The sequence below is a fragment of the Erpetoichthys calabaricus genome, chromosome 3, assembly GCF_900747795.2.
Source record: "Erpetoichthys calabaricus chromosome 3, fErpCal1.3, whole genome shotgun sequence".
Taxonomy (NCBI): domain Eukaryota; kingdom Metazoa; phylum Chordata; class Cladistia; order Polypteriformes; family Polypteridae; genus Erpetoichthys; species Erpetoichthys calabaricus.
The window spans coordinates 215954178-215975310 of NC_041396.2; the positions used below are offsets into that span (position 1 = coordinate 215954178).

The following is a 21133-nucleotide window of genomic DNA, read 5'->3' on the forward strand; positions in this document are numbered from 1 at the left end:
TCGGGCTCTGTCACAATGTTGTGCTCAACCACAGTGGTCCTTCCGGGGTTCTCACTGACAACCTCCTGGACAGACCGGATAACTGTTTCCAGCTCCTGCCGTTTTCTGGGACTTAAATCCGCACTGAAGTTAAGGTTAGCCGTGTGAGCAAAGAGTGAGCGGGGCTGGCCGGAGGAGGGATCGGGATGATAAACCCTCTCCCTCGGCCGACGATTGGGTTGACTCACCAAATAGTCGACGAGTCCTTTCCTCTCCTTAACTTCGTAGGGGCCTTGTCAATGGGCAAGCAATTTAGAGTGGGAGGTAGGCACTAGGACCATGACACGATCCCCCGGGCGGAACTCCCGGAGTGACGTGCCGCAGTCGTAATATCGGACCTGTGCTGCTTGGGCTTCTTCCATGTGACTTTTAAGGAGGGGCCAAATTTTTCCAAATCTATCGCGTAATTGCGCAATATACTCCAGTATGTTTGTAGAGAGAAGAGCCTCTTCTTCCCATCCTTCTTTTAGGATATCTAATATGACCTGGGGCTGTCGCCCATACAATAATTCAAAAGGGGAGAACCCCGTGGAGGCTTGTGGGACTTCCCGATAGGCAAAAAGGACGAAGGTGAGGAGCTGATCCCAGTTCCTTCCATTCTCGATGACCACCTTACGCAGCATTTGTTTGAGAGTTTGATTGAATCTCTCTACCAAACCATCGGTTTGAGGATGATACACCGCGGTCTTTAAATGCTTTATTTTCAGTAACTTGGCAGTCTCCTTAAACGTCTCCGAGGTGAAAGGTGTCCCCTGGTCCGTCAAGACTTCCTTGGGGATACCCACGCGCACAAAGACCCCTAGTAATTCTCGTGCGATGGCTTTAGAAGTGGCTGAGCGCAACAGAACAGCTTCGGGGTATTTGGTAGCATAATCCACGAGGACTAGGATGTACTTGTGTCCTCGGGCTGAAGGCTCTAGAGTCCGACTAAATCCACCCCAATTCTATGGAAAGGAATGTCAATCAGGGGACTAGGAACGAGAGGAGCACGGTCCTTTCTAGGAATTTGTCGCAATTGACACTCCGGGCAGGAACTGCAAAAGCGACAAACCTCCTCATTGATTCCCGGCCAGTAGAAATGGAGCTTGATCCGCTCCAGGGTTTTCTCGGTAGGCATATGCTAACTCACAGACCTGCCGCCGGAAGGTCCGCGGGATTAGGAGTAGCCTTCTCTCTTGCCCATCATGCTCAGCTATGCGATAAAGAAGGTCATTTTCCAACACAAAGTGAGGACCCTGAGGCATCGACTGGTTAGTGCGCTGGCCATTGACTAGGACCACTGCATTTTTGGCAAACTTCAGGGAATCGTCACTCCACTGCTCCCTTTTAAATGAAGCCGGCGTCTCTCTAAATTGAAACTGAAAAAGGGAGAGAGGGTCGGCGCCGACCTCAAGGGGCGTGGTTTCCACCCGTTCCGCCGCGGCGCTGGTGGATGACATGTCGGCATGCGACGGTCCGGGAGTCGCCACGTCACTCAGGGCAGTGGCTTCATCTCTCTCTGCCGGCTGATTACACGGCATGGAGGCAGGTTGAGATGGCTCATCCCCGTCCAAAGCTAGGCCCAAGTTAACCCCAGGAGTGGTATGTATCTCACCGCTTTTAATATTAGACCAGTCCCGCCCTTGTATCACCGGGTGCCGGGGTTTTGGAAGGACGGCCACGGTTAGTTTTTGTACCGATCCCCCATAACTGATGACACAAGCGGTGGAGCTGTACCAATGGATTTCTCCGTGGACACAGGTTATACTGGTCTTAATCTTCAACCACTGTCGCGGCAGCACAAACCGGTGGGCAACAATGGAAATGTTGCTACCGGAATCAAATAAGGCTGTGGTCTTGTGTCCATTGACGATAACCACGTCAGTATGTGGGACAGCCAACGGATTAGCCAGAGCACACCAACCCCTCCTCGCCCTCCACCCGCATTCCTCCATGCGTCCAAGTGGCTTGTGCGCTCATGGCTCCGGGGACGCCGATACAAGCTCTGGGTTGTACGGGGGAGGGGGGGGATTGGGGGGTTTGGGGCTAGGTCTTGGGACGTACTCTGACTGAGTCCGACAAAGGGACGGTTCTGCTCCCTTAGATTGCGAGGCCGTCCTTTGTGTCTCCAGAAGCTCTATGAGCTCTGCCAAGTTCTTAAACTGCTTCTCCCAGACCGGCTGGGTGAAGCCACGGGGAAGCTCTTTTAGGAGCAGATAGCATACTACCTGGTCTATTACCTGGGAGGGCTTATTTTCATTTGGCCGTAGCTACTGCCCTACCCTTGCCCATAAGGACCAGGCTTGTTTGAGGATCGGCCACTCTGGATCCAACCTCCAGGTTTTTACCTTACTCACCTGCCAGTCTGGGGCACCCCTAGGTGGAAATTGGGGGTCTGGTCTCACAGAGGGGCGGACACTCTCCTCCGAGAGAACATAATAAGCCCCATTTGCCTTCCCCCGCCGGGGTAGCCCAATTCTGTGAGCCCCTCCCGCACACTCCCAGGCCTCTCCAGGTTGCCTAGTTAAGTGTGCCGGGAGCGGAGCTCTCACCGGGTCTCGCCTACCACGGGACACCCTCCCCGCCTGAGCACTCCCCGGTATGCTCCCACCTGGGTGCATTGCAGGTCCTGTCCCCTTCTCTTCTGGGACTTCTCCATCCTGCCGACTACGCCAATGTCACAAAGTCGAGAGAGTCATATAAAGGTTTGGGGCAGCCACCCGTATAATGTGGTATCCTGGCTGCAAAGTTGCTTTCTTAAAATATACAGCACTGATGTGCATACAACCGAGTCCAAAACAAGACTGAGGGAATAGGGAAAAGGTTCAGGCTTTTAAAGGGGGAGACAGGAAGTGAGATCATAAGGATCGGGCTCATGTTCTTCAGCCATTGGTTCGAGCCCGGACGTGACATCACAGGGGCCGGAGCCGGCAAGGTCTCCTTCCATTGGCACGGTCCCGGAAGTGACGTCAAGAGAGCCAGGTGGAATCTCCCGTGAATGGTCTACAGGGAAGGGAGAAAAAGAGTCAGTGCACTCTGCCACATCCCGGCATGCCTCAGAACTGCTTTTACTCAAAAAAGTCACGTGTGTAACTATATATATATATATATATATATATATATATATATATATATATATATATATATACACACATGTACACACATATATACACACACATATACAGTGGAACCTCGGTTTGCGAGTAACATGGTTTAGGAGTGTTTTGCAAGCCGAGCAAAAATTTTTAATAAATTTCAGCCATCCATTTTCCAACCCGCTGAATCCGAACACAGGGTAACGGGGGTCTGCCGGAGCCAATCCCAGCCAACACAGGGCGCAAGGCAGGAACCAATCCCGGGCAGGGTGCCAACCCACCGCAGGACACACACAAACACACCCACACACCAAGCATACACTAGGGCCAATTTAGAATCGCCAATCCACCTAACCTGCATGTCTTTCGACTGTGGGATGAAACTGGAGTGCCCGGAAGAAACCCACGCGGACACTGGGAGAACATGCAAACTCCACGCAGGGAGGACCCGGGAAGCGAACCCAGGTCCCCAGATCTCCCAACTATGAGGCAGCAGCGCTACCCACTGCTCCACCGTGCCGCCCTTTTAATAAATTTTGACTTGATAAACGAGCGAGGTCTTGCAGTACGAGTAGTATGTATACGCTTTGTCTGCTGAGCGTCATGTGATCACAACTGAGTTGTTGGTTCTTCTCTCTCTTTCACTGCAGGATTGTGGGCAATCGTCTCCTATTCTCCGTCTGAGTCGGCATGCCTCACTCATATAGTCAACATCCGTACGAGCGTATACTGTTTACTGCAGCATTAGCATTGTGACTGTGTGTGTGGTGTGTGTGCACGCGCGCACTCGTGTGTGTGTGTATGCTCGCTCGCGTGCGTGTGTGTGTGTGTGCTGTGACGTGCGAGTCCCTGTCTTGCACCCTAAAACACGAAGCTGAGTCTCAGTACTTTAGCAACACCAGCTTTATTCAGCTTGAAACAGCAACAGCGCGGTTATTTATTGTAGTGGGACCTGCCGCTCTTCTATACACAGACACAGCAGTCAGGCAGGGTCCTGCGCATTTATAATGTTCCTTGTTCCTTGTATCACCCATCGACGGCAGGCGCTTATAGCATGTCCGCGATCTTTTCGGATTTGCTTTTACGGCGAACTGCTACAGTGCTGGGACACTGCGATTGCTTTGAGACGCTCTTCCGCGTGTCATCCCATTGGGTGCAATCCCACAAGAGTTTAGAAACTCACTCACACCAGCCATGATTATTTTCAAAGGTAAAGTGCAGGTTAATTTGTTTTATGTATTTTTACTTTATATTTTGTATTAATCATTTTTATATGAATAGTTTTGGGTTGTGGAACAAATCATCTGTTTCCATTATTTCTTATGGGGAAATTCACTTTGATATACGAGTGCTTTGGAGTACGAGCACGTTTCTGGAACGAATTATGCTCGCAAACCGAGGTTCCACTGTATATATATATATATATATATATATACAGGTACTCGTCGACATACGACCTATGCAAGTTACGACTGTTCGACTTTACGACGCGTTTGACTGTTTCCCCTGCCAGCTGTTGGCAGCGCCAGTTTCCCGCACTCTCAAGTCTCGCTACGCAGCAGTAAAAATATACGCAGCAGTGTTGCCCCACGTGTGTTTGTGTCTTGTTGTTTTGGCAATTTTCGATAATAATATAACCCTAACATATAACCCTATAATATTAACACTAATAGCAGCTTTCTACTCAAAACGGCAAACTTGAGAAGCTGCCAGCATCAAACCCAGAAGCTCTTGATTGGGCAGTTCTTAGGATTGCACTACGCAAGCAGTCGCATCAACTGCTTACCGCAACCTGCTTTCTTTTTTCTTCTTGAATAAAAGCGCACTTGTTCTGTTATACTTGTACTTGTGAAAGTGTTTATTTGATATTTGGACTTCAGGCTTCACACCAGTCATTCTCAGTCACACACACCACTCACATCCACATCCACAGTTATCCCAGTCTCGTTCGTGCACAAGTTTTATATACAATCATCACATTCAAATGTTAACAGTTCCCACACACAACTGCTGACTCCCAATCAAGAGCTTCTGGGTTCGATGCTAGCAGCTTCTCGAGTTTACCGCTTTGAGTAGAGAGCTGCTGTTATTGTTAATATTATACAATAAAAACATACATTTGATTTACGTCTGTAACAACCGCTGTAAATTTATAGTGCTTGTCAAAGTTAGCGTTCACACTCGCCCCGATATGACACTGCTCTTTTCAAATAAAGACGCGCTATAACAGAGGTGAACTCAGATCAGAGAAAACCGAAGCCCTCCCCGCAAGAAATGTCGACTCACAGTGTATGAATGGCGTATGGATGAAGTGTGTTAAGCGTTATGTAAATACTTTTGCTGGATTTAACAGTGAACAAGAACTTGATGAGATTCGTGAAGAAATAGTGAAACTGTCAAAAGACCTTTCATTGGAATGTGAAATGGAAGATGTCGAGGAGTTGCTAGACCGGGAATCAGGTGAACTTATGAATGAAGAGCTGATAGAATTGGAAGAAGAAAGAGTGGCGGAAGAAGAAACAAGAGAATTGGAGTAAGACGAAGAGGAGGAGGTGCCACAAAGAATGTTCACCACAAAGGGATTGTCAGAAGATTTATCTCTACTGAATAAACTCCTCGCTCATTTTGAAAAAATGGACCCAAATATTGAACGATTTGCGAGGATTGAACGGATGGCACGCAACACATTTCGTCCTTATTGCGAAATTTATGAAGAGAAAAAAAACCAAACAATTCAGACGAAGCTCACTATGTTTATGAAAAGAGCAACTCCTCCCATCACCCCGTCCGCAGCCTCGCCTGATCTGATGAAGGCGATATCGACAACCCGCAGCCAAGCACCAGTGGTGCCAGGAATTAAATGTACAGTACAGTATTTCTTGTTTTGTACGTTTTCCACATATTAAACAAATTGTACTGTAGTATGCTGTGTTTGTCTTAGAAAGTAAGAAAATGTTGATAAAATATTACTTTAAGATGATTAGAATATTATTACCCAGTCTAATATTCTTACCTTAAATTAACATAGACCGACTTACGTCCAGATCAACTTACAACCAGTCAGTCGGAACCAATCGCGGTCGTAAGTCGACAAGTACCTGTATATATATATATATATATATATATATATACACACACACATACAGTGGACCCTTGACTTACGAACTCAATTCGTTTGTGAGGTCTGGTTGTAAGTCAAGACTATTTTTCCTATAAGAAATAATGGAAATACTCATAATGCGTTCCGAACCTCCCACAGCAACACTTACTTAACCTTTTCATAATAAAAAAGGGTTGCATAATGTGCATAATTTACCAAAACACCAATAATTTTTCTAATGTACTAACCAAAAAGTTATAAAAAGTGCCTAGCCTACCAGAAACAACAATTTCATACTGTGCTCACCATTTAATTTGACATCTTTGGGTTGCAGGAAGGGAGGAGGAGAATGAAATGGAAGGTGGTTATTGTTTGGAAGGAGCCTCGTTATACAAATCTTTTCTTTGTAAAATTGTTGAGATGGTGGATTTCGACATTCTGTACATATTAGCGAGATCGGTCACACGAACACCACTCTCATATTTCCGCACAATTTCCTTCTTCGTTTCGATTGTGATCGCTTTCTTTACCTTTGTTACCTTCTCTTCCTTCCTTAGCAATTATCGAAACAAATTATATAAATCACTGTACTGACCAAAATTACGTCCACAAACACATGTATCTGGGTTCCGACTGACGCTTACGAACGCTCTCGGCTGTTTGTTTACAATCGCACAAGCTGATACACGTGACCGCATTCGGGTCGTAACGCAAGACATTGGTTGTAATTCAGAACAAACATTTTGGTCATAAACCAAGCTGTTTGCATGTCAGGCCGGTCATATATCATAGGGTCGACTGTGTGTGTATATATATATACTGTATATATATATATATATATATATATACTAGCAAAATACCCGCGCTTTGCAGTGCCGAAGTACTGTCTTAAAATTGTTATTAAGAAGAAAAGTAAACATTTTTAAACTGAGGGAAAATATACAAATAATTATTTGTTAAGGATCTTTTTGTATACCACGTTGTCCGTTTGGCCCTCCGGTTGTAATATGACCAAGCTGTGCACTGAGCTTACTCTTGAGCATGCAACATACAGTTGGCCATGTGAAAAGCAATCTTGCCTCAAATCAATGCCATCCTTTTGTAGGGTTTGTCCCTGAGACTTATTAATTGTCATTGCGAAGCAGAGCCTTACTGGAAATTGGAGGCGTTTGAATTGAAATGGGAGATCAGAGGGTATAACGGGGATGCGAGGAATAAAAACCCTGAGCCACTGCCAGTAAAAATAATTGCCTCAATTAGGTTCTTTTGCAGACATGTGACCTGAAGTCTCATGCCGTTAGAAAGTTTTGGTGGCTGAACGCAAATCCACAATTGGCTTTTTTGAGCCAAACCTGTTGTTTTTGTATGAGCCGCTTTTTATTATTGGGATCGTACCTAGAAACAGAAGCTCTATTAACTTGTGGATTTGAGTGCGAATATTTAGTGGCAGCGTCTCTATTAACTTGTGGATTTGCCTGCGAGAATTTAGTGACAGCGTCTCTATGAACTTGTGGATTTGCCTGCGAGTGTTTAGTGACAGCGTGTCTATGAACTTGTGGATTTTTCTGCGAGTATTTGGCGGCAGCGTTACGAAGTTGTTTCCATCTAGCTGCATCAGAAAATGTACCACGACGTCTGACACACCTCCTTTTTACTGTTTTCTCACAGCTTGGATTGCTGCTGTCATAATCAGTTTGAGTTTCATGGTTTGTTTCAATTATGTTAGTATTTGCAGGACTTGTTGTGTTGAAGTGACATTCGGCATTTGTCAAGCATTGTAAGCATACAACCGGTTTCATTGATAACTTCACATCCAGCTTTTGAGAGTTGAAACATTCATAAACATTAAAGTGTCCACTACTCAAATTGTCACCTGTGAATCTAAGATGTTTAAGAGGCATTGGTGGTTCTCCATATGTGTAAAATAGGCAGGCAGCCAACTACGTGGGAGGCCGAGGGACGCAGGACGCAACCCCGCCTCACACGGCGACCAAGCTGCAGGCTATGGATGTATATATGAACGTAAGTAGGATTCAGTTATGACCATTATGCATAGAATTTCGAAATGAAACCTGCTTAACTTTTGTAAGTAAGCTGTAAGGAATGAGCCTGCCAAATTTCAGCCTTCTTCAGTATAGATATATACTGTGTGTGTATGTATGTGTGTATATATGTATATATATATATATATATATATATATATATATATATATATATATATATATATATATATATACACAGTATATACAGTACTGTGCAAAAGTTTTAGGCAGGTGTGAAAAAATGCTGTAAACAAAGAATTCTTTCAGAAATATAAATGATGATTGTTTATTGGTATCAATCAACAAAATGCAAAGTGAGCGAACAAAAGAAAAATCTAAATCAAATCAATATTTGGTGTTACTACCTTTTGCCTTCAAACCAGCATCAATTCTTATAGGTACACTTGCACAAAGTCAGGGATTTTGTAGGATTATAGTCAGGTGTATGATCAACCAATTATACCAAACAGGTGCTAATGATCATCAATGTCACACGTAGGTTGGAACACAGTCATTAACTGAAACAGAAACAGCTGTGTAGGAGGCTTAAAACTGGGTGAGGAACAGCCAAACTCTGCTACCAAGGTGATGTTGTGGAAGACAGTTTCATGTCATGGCAAGATTGAGCACAGCAACAAGACACAAGGTAGTTATACTGCATCAGCAAGGTCTCTCCCAGACAAAGATTTCAAAGAAGACTGGGGTTTCAAGATATGCTGTTCAAGCTCTTTTGAAGAAGCACAAATAAACGGGCAATGTTGAGGATCGTAGACGCAGTGGTCGGCAAAGGAAACTTAGTGCAGCAGATGAAAGACACATCAAGCTTATTACCCTTCGAAATCGGAAGATGTCCAGCAGTGCCATCAGCTCAGAACTTGCAGAAACCAGTGGGACCCAGGTACACCCATCTACTGTCCGGAGAAGTCTGGCCAGAAGTGGTCTTCATGGAAGAGTTGCAGCCAAAAAGCCATACCTCCGACATGGAAACAAGGCCAAGCGACTCAAGTATGCACGAAAAAACATAGGAACTGGGGTGCAGAAAAATGGCAGCAGGTGCTCTGGACTGATGAGTCTAAATTTGAAATATTTGGCTGTAGCAGAAGGCAGTTTGTTTGTCGAAGGGCTGGAGAGTGGTACAATAATGAGTGTCTGCAGGCAACAGTGAAGCATGGTGGAGGTTCCTTGAACGTTTGGGGCTGCATTTCTGCAAATGGAGTTGGAGATTTGGTCAGGATTAATGGTGTTCTCAATGCTGAGAAATACAGGCAGATACTTATCCATCATGCAATACCATCAGGGAGGCGTATGATTGGCCCCAAATTTATTCTGCAGCAGGACAATGACCCCAAACATACAGCCAAAGTCATTAAGAACTATCTTCAGCGTAAAGAAGAACAAGAAGTCCTGGAAGAGATGGTATGGCCCCCACAGAGTCCTGATCTCAACATCATCGAGTGTGTCTGGGATTACATGAAGAGACAGAAGGATGTGAGGAAGCCTATATCCACAGAAGATCTGTGGTTAGTTCTCCAAGATGTTTGGAACAACCTACCAGCCGAGTTCCTTCAAAAACTGTGTGCAAGTGTACCTAGAAGAATTGATGCTGTTTTGAAGGCAAAGGGTGGTCACACCAAATATTGATTTGATTTAGATTTCTCTTTTGTTCATTCACTGCATTTTGTTGATTGATGAAAATAAATGATTAACACTTCCATTTTTGAAAGCATTCTTTGTTTGCAGCATTTTTTCACACCTGCCTAAAACTTTTGCACAGTACTGTATATCAACCAACATATATATCTCAACCAATGTATATATTTGAACGGATGTATTCAAACCGATGTATATACAGTATCTGAACGGATGTATCTCAACCAATGTATAGATATCAGAACGGATCTATGCAAACCAATTTATATATATCTCAACCAATGTATATATCTGAACGGATGAATTCAAACCGATGTATATATCTCAACCAATGTATCCAAACCAATATATATATCTGAACCAATGTATATATTTATGAACCAATCTTTTTTTATACATATATATATATATATATACAGTATACATATATATACATATATATATACATATATATATATATATATATAAATATAAATATATATACATATATACACACACACACATATATATATTTATTTATTTATATATATATATATATATATATATATATATATATATATATATATATATATATATATATATATATATATATATATATATATGTATACAGTTAGGTCCATAAATATTTGGACAGAGACAACTTTTTTCTAATTTTGGTTCTGTACATCACCACAATTAATTTTAAATGAAACAACTCAGATGCAGTTGAAGTGCAGACTTTCAGCTTTAATTCAGTGGGGTGAACAAAATGATTGCATAAAAATGTGAGGCAACTAAAGCATTTTTTAACACAATCCCTTCATTTTAGGGGCTCAAAAGTAATTGGACAAAGGCTATTTCATGGGCAGGTGTGGGCAAGTCCGTCGGTATGTCATTATCAATTAAGCAGATAAAAGGCCTGGAGTTTATTTGAGGTGTGGTGCTTGCATGTGGAAGATTTTGCTGTGAACAGACAACATGCGGTCAAAGGAGCTCTCCATGCAGGTGAAAGAAGCCATCCTTAAGCTGCGGAAACAGAAAAAAACCCATATATACATACATATTCATATATACATATTCATATATACATATTCATATATACATATTCATAAATATATATCTATACTACTAAAAGGCAAAGCCCTGACTGACTGACTCACTCACTCACTCACTCACTCATCACTAATTCTCCAACTTCCCGTGTAGGTGGAAGGCTGAAATTTGGCAGGCTCATTCCTTACAGCTTACTTACAAAAGTTAGGCAGGTTTCATTTCGAAATTCTACGCGTAATGGTCATAACTGGAACCTCTTTTTTGTCCATATACTCTAATGCAGGAGGCGGAGTCACGTATCGCGTCATCACGCCTCCTATGTAATCATGTGAACTGAAAACAAGGAAGAGCCCCAAAGAGCGATGAAGAAAACATTCATTACACAATTGAGAAGGCACAAGAGAGCGGCTTACGTGAACTGAGTGAATGCAGCACGAGTGATCACTTCAATACTGCGGAAACAAAGCACGGTGTAAAACGTAAGTTTAAATTAAGTATATAGAAAAGCTACCGCTGCCGTTTGCAATACCATATTCGCGAGATACAAGTTTAATGAGAAACGCTCCCGCTGCCGTTTGCAATACCATATTCGCGAGATACAAGTTTAATGAGAAGACACGAGGTATAAACGAGACTTTCGATGACTTTGTAACGGATTAAAAATTGCTGTAGCGAGAAACTTTTAAGTGCCAGGTCTTAGCTAACAGCACATAGAACGCAGCACGTCGGAAACAAAGCACCGTGTAAACCTAAAGTTTAAATTAAGTTCATAGACCTACAAAAGGTTGCCATTGATTTGAGGCATGATTGCTTTTCTCCTGTACAACTATACGTTGCATTCTCAAGAGTGTGCTTGCACGGCTTGGTTATATTACAACCGGAGTGCTGAACTGACAATGTGGTATACAAACAGAACTATAACAATCGTAATAAACGAACAAAAAAACAGCGGACAACCCGTAGATTAAATAAAAAGGCTGCTTCCATTGGCGAAGGAAGGAAAAAGGAAGACCTTATATGGCGTTCGATTATAAATCAGTGGAGAGGGTGTGTGAAGGCAGCTTCACAAAAAAACAGATCCTTAACAAATTGTTATTGGTATATTTTCCCTCAGTTTAAAAAAGTTTTCTTTTCTTCTTAATAAAAGTTTAAAAGCAGTACTTCGCCGGTGCGAAGCGCGGGGATTTGAGCGACTGACGCATACAGACATATTCATGAGTGCAGGTGAGTGTGTACGCCTGATGAGCCAAGAATTAAGGCGAAACACGTGTCGCGTACTCTTTGCATTATTTGACAGTAAACTATTTTCAACCATTCTATGATCTGCTTCTCACAACAGAAAACACCATGGCTGATATTAGCTGACTTGCTGGCCAACCATAAGCGTTACCTGGTAGGTAACCACCCACTCACTGCACTCCCTTACGGGAATCGAACCTCGGACATCAGCGCTAGAGGCGAAGCCCCTAAAATTGCGCCACGGCGTGTGGTTCGTTTAATTGACAGCATGTAGATCGGGGTAATTACATTCACTGCATTCGTAGTCTGATTCACAATCTGATTGTATGGGTGGTTACCTACCAGGTAACGCTTATGGTTGCCCAGCAAGTCAGCTCGAAGTGATCACTCGTGTGAAGGCAGCTTCACAAAAAAACAGATCCTTAACAAATTGTTATTGGTATATTTTCCCTCAATTTAAAAAGGTTTTCTTTTCTTCTTAATAAAAATTTAAAAGCAGTACTTCCCTGGTGCGAAGCGCGGGGATTTGAGCGACTGACGCATACAGACATATTCATGAGTGCAGGTACTTCGGAAAGAAAGCACCGTGTGAACCTAAAGTTTAAATTAACTTCATAGACCTACAAAAGGTTGCCATTGATTTGAGGCAAGATTGCTTTTCTCCTGTACAACTATACGTTGCATTCTTAACAGTAAGCTTGCACGGCTTGGTCATATTACAACTGGAGTGCTGAACTGACAACGTGGTATACAAACAGAACTATAACAATCGTAAAAAAAGAAAAAAAAAAAAGCTAAGAACCCGTGGATTAAATAAAAAGGCTCCTTCCTTGGCGAAGCAAGGAAAAAGGAAGACCTTATATGGCGTTCGTTTTTAAAACAGCGGAAAAGCTGTGTTAAGGCTGCTTCACAAAAAAACAGATCCTTAACAAATTGTTATTGGTATATTTTCCCTCAATTTAAAAAGGTTTTCTTTTCTTCTTAATAAAAATTTAAAAGCAGTACTTCGCGGGGATTTAGATATAGATATAGATATATATATATATGTATGTATGTCTATATATATGTAGATATGTATATATATATATATGTGTATATATATGTAGATATGTATATATATATGTAGATTTGTAAATATGTATATGTATATATGTGTCTGTATGTGTATGTATATATATATATATATATATATATATATATATATATATATATATATATATATATATATATATATATGTATGTGTGTGTGTGTGTGTATGTATGTGTGTATGTATGTGTGTATATATATGTATGTGTATGTATATATGTATGTGTGTGTGTATGTATGTGTGTATATGTATGTGTGTATATATGTTGATATGTGTATATATATATATGTATATATATATGTGGATGTGTATATACTGTATATGTTGATATGTGTGTATATATATATATATATGTATATATATGTGGATATGTATATGTATATATATGTGGATGTGTATATGTATATATTTATACAGTAATCCCTCCTCCATCGCGGGGGTTGCGTTCCAGAGCCACCCGCGAAATAAGAAAATCCGCGAAGTAGAAACCATATGTTTATATGGTTATTTTTATATTGTCATGCTTGGGTCACAGATTTGCGCAGAAACACAGGAGGTTGTAGAGAGACAGGAACGTTATTCAAACACTGCAAACAAACATTTGTCTCTTTTTCAAAAGTTTAAACTGTGCTCCATGACAAGACAGAGATGACAGTCTCACAATTAAAAGAATGCAAACATATCTTCCTCTTCAAAGGAGTGCGTGTCAGGAGCACAGAATGTCACATAGATAGAGAAAACAATCTCTAGGAAACAAATCAATGGTGCTGTTTTGCTTTTAAGTATTCGAAGCACCGCGGCACAAAGCTGTTGAAGGCGGCTGCTCACACCCCCTCCGTCAGGAGCAGGGAGAGAGAGAGAGAGTTTGTTTTTCAGTCAAAAATCAATACGTGCCCTTTGAGCTTTTAAGTATGCGAAGCACTGTGCAGCATGTCGTTTCAGGAAGCAGCTGCACAAAAGATAGCAACGTGAAGATAATCTTTCAGCATTTTTAGACGAGCGTCCGTATCGTCTAGGTGTGCGAACAGCCCCCCTGCTCAATCCCCATACGTCAGGATCACAGATAGTCAGCGCAAGAGAGAGAGAAAAGTAAGCAATCTAGCTTCTCAGCCATCTGCCAATAGCGTCCCTTGTATGAAATCAACTGGGCAAACCAACTGAGGAAGCATGTACCAGAAATTAAAAGACCCATTGTCCGCAGAAATCCGCGAACCAGCAAAAAATCCGCGATATATATTTAAATATGCTTACATATAAAATCCGCGATGGAGTGAAGCCGCGAAAGGCGAAGCGCGATATAGCGAGGGATCACTGTATATCTATTTATGTATATATGTAGATATGTGTATATGTAGATATGTATATATATGTATATATGTTTATGTATTTATATGTTTACATACCCTATTTAACACACTACTTCTCCGCTGCGAAGCGCGGGTATTTTGCTAGTACGTACATATATAGAAAGTAATACTTGTTTTCATACTATACATATATGCTGTATCTGCAGATAATTGAAATGATCCTTTAATTTATTTACAGTATTTTATTTATTTGAAGTTATAATTCTATGTAATGACTGTGCAACTCAATATCATAAAGTACTACATCAGTTAATGTCAGTGGTTACAATGTGGCAAAGAGTTAAATTACACTTTTTGAAATTAGTCACATGTTAAATCGGGTGACATTCATTAAGTCATTTGCCAAAGCTGATTGTTCAATAGAGAAAACAGTTACTGGAATGTTGATAAAAAGTGTTATTGAATTTGATATATATGAACACAAAGCAAGGCAACTCTTAAAGAGAGTACAATCCTATTTTTTATATTTCCCCCATTATCCTTGGTCAAACAATTGAAAACCTCCAGAAAAGATTTTCATGATGCGGCTGTTGAATGGTTTTGTAGGATTTTGGACTGTTGGCCATGATACAGGTGAACCTTTAGTTTAAATTCATGAGTTTTTCATAAGATTCATGCTCGCTTATTACTGTAATGGTGGTCATTGAGCTTTCCTCTGTAATTGCTGTATCTTTCTCATAACACATTTCAGTGTCACTTTGAATCAACATTTTATAGTCTTATATTGTAATTCTGTCTTGCTAGCCTAATTTAGCTTGCTGAGGTTTAATGATCAGTTAAGGCTTTGTTTCACAAGGTCTTCTATGTACTGCTTCTCTCTGCCATATGCATCCCGGGTTTCTTTATTGAGGCAGGTCTATGCTACATTTATACTTCTGCTTCCAAGTCCAAACTTCAAACCTTTACTGCTTCAAGCTTTTGTTCAGTGCTGTATCCTTGGCAAAATCAACTATGAAGGAAAGTCTGAAGGACAACAATTTGCAGAGCAGAGAGCAATTATGGTCGCAAAATTCAACCTTTTGAGTTATTGTTAGTGCATATACCTGTACTTGCTCATCAAGACAAGCACAGACACATTTGGTATTATGTCCTTGGTATTATGACCAACCCCCTAATTTAGTATTTGCAATTTGAGAGTTGCTTGGAAGATATTCTTTTGATTAACACTGCCCTTATCAAATGGGTAGAACAGTGAAGATGGCAGGCTTTATTGTACATGGTGCTTATACTGTACATACCAGAAAAACCAAAATCCAGGCTTCAATGAACTTCATTATTGTAATTCCTTAAGATACTCCGCTTGGCTGTGGAGGTTGGTTTTAAGGGAGAAACACAGCTTTCAGCTTGCAGTATTTCAATCAGTCATCTTCCATCCCGCTATGTCCTAACACAGGGTCACGGGGGTCTGCTGCTGCCAATCCCAGCCAACACAGGGTGCAAGGCAAGAACAAATCCCTGGGCAGGGTGCCAGTCCACTGCAGGGCAAACACACACACACTAAGCACACACTAGGGACAATTTAGAATCGCCAATGCACCTAACCTGCATGTCTTTGGACTGTTGGAGGAAACCCACGCAGACACGGGGAGAACATGCAAACTCCACGCAGGGAGGACCCGGGAAGTAAACCCAGGTCTCCTTCCTGCGAGGCAGCAGCGCCACTACTGCGCCACAGTGCCACCCTGCAGTATTTAAACTAGAATGAAAACCTATTTTGTCAAGCCTAATAAAAGATGGCAAGACTATCCTAGTCCTATACTATTATGTGCCATGTTATACAAATTTAATTTATATTATGAATGATTAGCAACACTTCACATCAATCTATTTACTTCATTTAGTTATTCTGCTGTTTTACTTATTATTTGTAGTGTTAGTCTGTTGTTCATTTGTCTCCTTTTGTAGGATGTCTGCTGCCCATGTGATTGTTCAGTTCACCCAAAAGCTACTTATTGAAGATGTCCCAGCCCTGTCAGAATGTGAGACTTTATCTGCTATCAAAGGAGCCTTCATTTTTGTATGTCGTCAAATGTACAATACCTGTGAAGGGCTGGAAGTTTTGAAGCCCTATGGCCTGCATAACTGTATTGCTGAGGCTTGGAAAAAGGTAAGAATCTATGTATTTACTTATTTGGTATACTAGTCATTTAGCCCGTTACAATAACGGGCGCTAGAACAGTAGTGCATAAACATTAGTAGGAACAGTCTATATTAAATGGCAAGGGACTTTGACCTCATTCTTTTTGTTGGTCGTATTTTTCTTTCTTTCAGCCTTTCTTTTGTTGATGTTTACTTGCTGAGCTGACCGTTCTTTGTGGGCTGCCGCCGTGTATTGTGTGTCTTTAATTTTCTGTGACAGTAATACTGTCTTGTACGGCTCTATTCAATAAGCGAATAAAGGCGCGCGTAAATAAAAATCTGCACCTTTGTTGCTCTTCACATATTCCAGAGCCATTTGAACTAAATTATCTACAAACGCCTTTATTCGCCGCGCTCAGTTGAGGTCACCCTTTTGAAGGTCGCATTTTTGTGCACGCCCTTATTGAAGGACGCCTGTGCGCGCCCTTTTTGAAGGATACCGTCTTGTACATCCGCTGGCTTGTACGTCCGTAATATACCTTTAATTTTCTCTGGCGGTAATACAGGCGTGCGCGTCGGTAATAGGCCTTTAATCTCCTCTGACAGTAATACTGGCTTGTATGTGGCTGTAATATGCGTCACTGTATTGTGTACCTTTAATTTCCTCTTGCAGTAATACTGGTTTGTATTTCCGTAAAACGCCTCTAACTTTCTCGGACAGTAATATCGTGCATAAGCACCGTGCCCCGCGCATGCGCACTTCAACAGAAGACACCCACACACGGACACCTGGACGCACATAGGGATTTTATATATATAGATATCTGTACTAATTCACATATTTAAGAATGAATACATTTGTAAGTACATGTAATATTTTTTTCAATTAATACATAATTCTATGTAGTTTCTATAATTATATTTACTATTTGCACTTTTTATCAGGTGAAGCCTGATGTGAATATTAAGCGAATTAAAGATTCCATTTAAACATTTGTTACTCTGGTTGTGCTGATGCTGATCTAATTGAGTCTACATTAGTATTTTCCCCACTTTGGGAAGCAATGAATGAAACAAAGAGTGGCAGTCAAGTTGTAAACATGAAGTTAGCCCTTAGAGAACTAGGGAAGCAGCAATCCAGCATATACAAAGGGTACAAGCTTAACACTTACCTCACACAGCTAATAAAACCAAAGGGAACTGTCAAGAGGCTCAAGATGTCATAGTTGACACATGGTAGCATGAAGTCACAAGATGGGGTAACCAGGTATGTCTGAACATGGAAGAGAACTCTGTAATGGCTCTCATGCACTGTTTTATTGTTAGAGTTCTTTAATGAAGTTTTAGTTAGAATTTCCCGATTGACATCTGAGAAAACTTTTGTTTATGTTGTGAAACATAAGAAGCTATTTTTAAAAAGGCTTGTTTACTGTCATTATGCTAAGGAGAAAGGAGCACTACTCTGTAAAGCTCACTGTTGGTTCCTGTTTTCCAGTCAGAGTTTTCAAGTTGCAGTGAAAAGGGGGTCCTTCTATGGTATTGAGTGATGATTAGAGAACAGTGGAGTCAGATGTAGTCTTCTTTATTAACCCAGAATGACTGAAAGCTACTGGGTTTTAAATAATAATAATAAAAATAATAATAATAATAATACCATAACATAGACCTGCCACAGCTTTGTTTTACTGTATATATTTTATCTGTATTAGTGATTAACTATTTCTGAAATTTTAACTTCCATGAAGTCATTGCAAAGTGATAAAAATTGCTTGAGCCTATAGTGATAGTACTCAGTATCTTTCCATGGTCTGATTTTTCCACATTATTAAATGTTTGTCACTATGCATTTGATTAGCTGTTTTTTGGGGTATATTAATATACAGAGTAGAATTCAAGTGGAAAAAATGACACCAGTATTTGATTCTTCATTCATTTTTTTCTGTGCAAAATACTCAGACATGCAGTCTTCAGGTGATATTGCTACATCATGACTAGAGTGACTTTATTAAAGAGACAATGATTTTCGTTTGTATGGCAGACTTCTTCAGGTCTTTATTCCAAAAGCAGAAACTCACATGCAACTGAGTCATGCAGCCAAACAATGCCCTGAAACATACAAGCAAGTTTACATTAGCAAGAGTTAAAGAAAGGAAAATGTAGAATTGTCTCTAGTCAACATCTAGATGTAAAATCCAAAGAGGTGGGTTTGTAGGACTTTAAATAAGCATTTTATACTGAAAATTCCAAGTATCATAAAATGAAGCAGTCCTGCAAGGAAAACTGGACAAAATTTCTTTACAGCACCATGAGAGACTGATCAGGAAATACAGGAAAGCCTAGTTGCAATTATTGCTGCTGTAAGTGGTGCAACATTTTATTGAATTCAAGGACCGGATCGCCTTCTCAAATGACTGGAACTTTGTATATTGTAAACTTCTGTAATAAACAAATAAATTAAGTCTAGCAGTTTTGTGTAAGTTTTAACATGGAGTCTCTTTTATCTGGGTTTTATTTAATGACTTTCACTGTGAAAATATGCAGTAATAAAGGCTTTGAAATGAAAACATAGTTACTTTATGGTAATTTAAAAAGGTGTGTATTATTATTTTTCTGTATTTATCCCTTTGTGTTTTTAAATCCTCAAGTAGAATAACTAAATGCTTTCATACTATGTGCTTGTCCAATATAACAATCTAGGCAATACCTGAGTACATAATAACAATGATAAAATGGCGCTAAAGGTTGCTGATATTTAAGGATGTTTGTGAGAAATCAATGGTTAAACGTTTTTTTTTATTCTATAGTTATTAACAACAAAAAAGTAGCAATCACAGGCAGGGTTTTGATTTTAATATAAATAAAACTGTTATGGTTTTTTAAAGTCTAATGTTAAAACAATGTACTTGCTTTACTTAGGAAAGCTTTTTGTCAGAGAGGGTCCCAACTCCATTGCCTGGAACTATGGGTTATACTACAAGTCAGGACCTGCAAAACAAGTAAGTTCTGTGACTTAATTAATGATGTAAAATGTCACACTAACTTTAATGTTATTAAGGCAACAAATACAGAAAATCAAACATTTTGATAAAGATTATCTATCCATTTTCTGGATCTGCTGTTGAAGTGAGCCAAATCCATGGGTCCAATGCAGTAATTATCTCTGGACCAAGCACCCCTCCATTGCAGGACATGAACACACTCATGACGAGTTACATCAAAACAATTTAGATTCACACATCAGCTTCCTGTTTTTGGATTATGAGAAAAGTAAACAATCAATGAGTAAACTAATGTAAAAAGTGGAAGAACATGCAAACTGAGGAAGAACCTGAGCTGAAAGTCCAGTCAGAATTCATCTGTTGTAAGGTGATAATGATATATGCTGCCCATCCTGCTATCCCTAATAGTAAATTTAAAAGTAATAATTCCAGCATGTAGGTTTTTTAAATCCTATAGAGGTGGATTCACATTATTAACAATAGGGTTCAGTTTAGTTGATTGACTGATTCCAAAATTATTTGTTGTTGTATAATTTTACACATTTACAACTCTTTGTTTAAATTAAATGATTTGAAAAATAAACATACAATTTATTATTTAATTAATTGAAACTGAATACAATAATGCTGTTTAATAATGAATTCAAATTCTTTAAACTAGAGATAAGGTACAAGTGTATAATCATCCAAATGTTGTAGTTATCTTAATCCAAGTATGCTTACTCTGCATACTCATACTGTGCTTTCTTGGTAGGGTCTGAATAGATATTTATAAAAGTAAATATCCTTCCTCCAAAGTGATTTCCCACAGCTCACTATACCGTGACTGTAAAAAAACTCTTTCCTTTTCATCAATCCATTTATTATCTAAACCTGCTTAATCACAATTAAAGGGATGGATGAACACTATGATGTGCATCTAATTTAACTGTGCAGTGATCACAAAATAATCAGCTGCAAGGTCTACATCAAGTGAAGTTAAAATCAGTTCTCTGTTGAATCAGAAAAAAACACAAACAAAACATGTCATATATCTTGTGATGTTGAATTAGTTTATGATCAACTGATACTGATAACATAAATTTAAAATGTCTCTCAAATGATACGTAGTACAAATGATAAATTACAGCATTTGTCTGAAGAGATGATTAAAATCTTTTAAGAAAATTTTGTTGCCATATAACATTTCAGATTGTTGTTATATACTGTTAAAATTTAAAGTTGTCTAATTCTTTATAATGTAATACATAATAAATTTGTTTTTGTTCAAAACAGTATGATTTGGGAAGAGACATTGCTGGATAATTTGTTGAACTTTGCTGCCACTCCAAAGGGACTTCTACTCCTTCAGCAAACTGGTGCTATCAATGAGTGTGTTAGCTATATGTTTAACAGATTTACTAAAAAACTTCAGGTATGTTCTG

General features: G+C 40.1%; 1 protein-coding gene across 1 annotated transcript in view; it reads left to right on the top strand.

Annotated features, from left to right (window-relative positions):
• Positions 1–21133, top strand: part of tbc1d32 (TBC1 domain family, member 32) — a 229058-nt gene that overhangs the window by 89506 nt on the left and 118419 nt on the right. The window contains exons 17-19 of the mRNA XM_028797791.2: positions 16537–16738; positions 19627–19706; positions 20985–21123. Coding sequence (XP_028653624.1) covers positions 16537–16738; positions 19627–19706; positions 20985–21123 — 421 coding nt within the window. The remainder of the gene's footprint in view (positions 1–16536; positions 16739–19626; positions 19707–20984; positions 21124–21133) is intronic.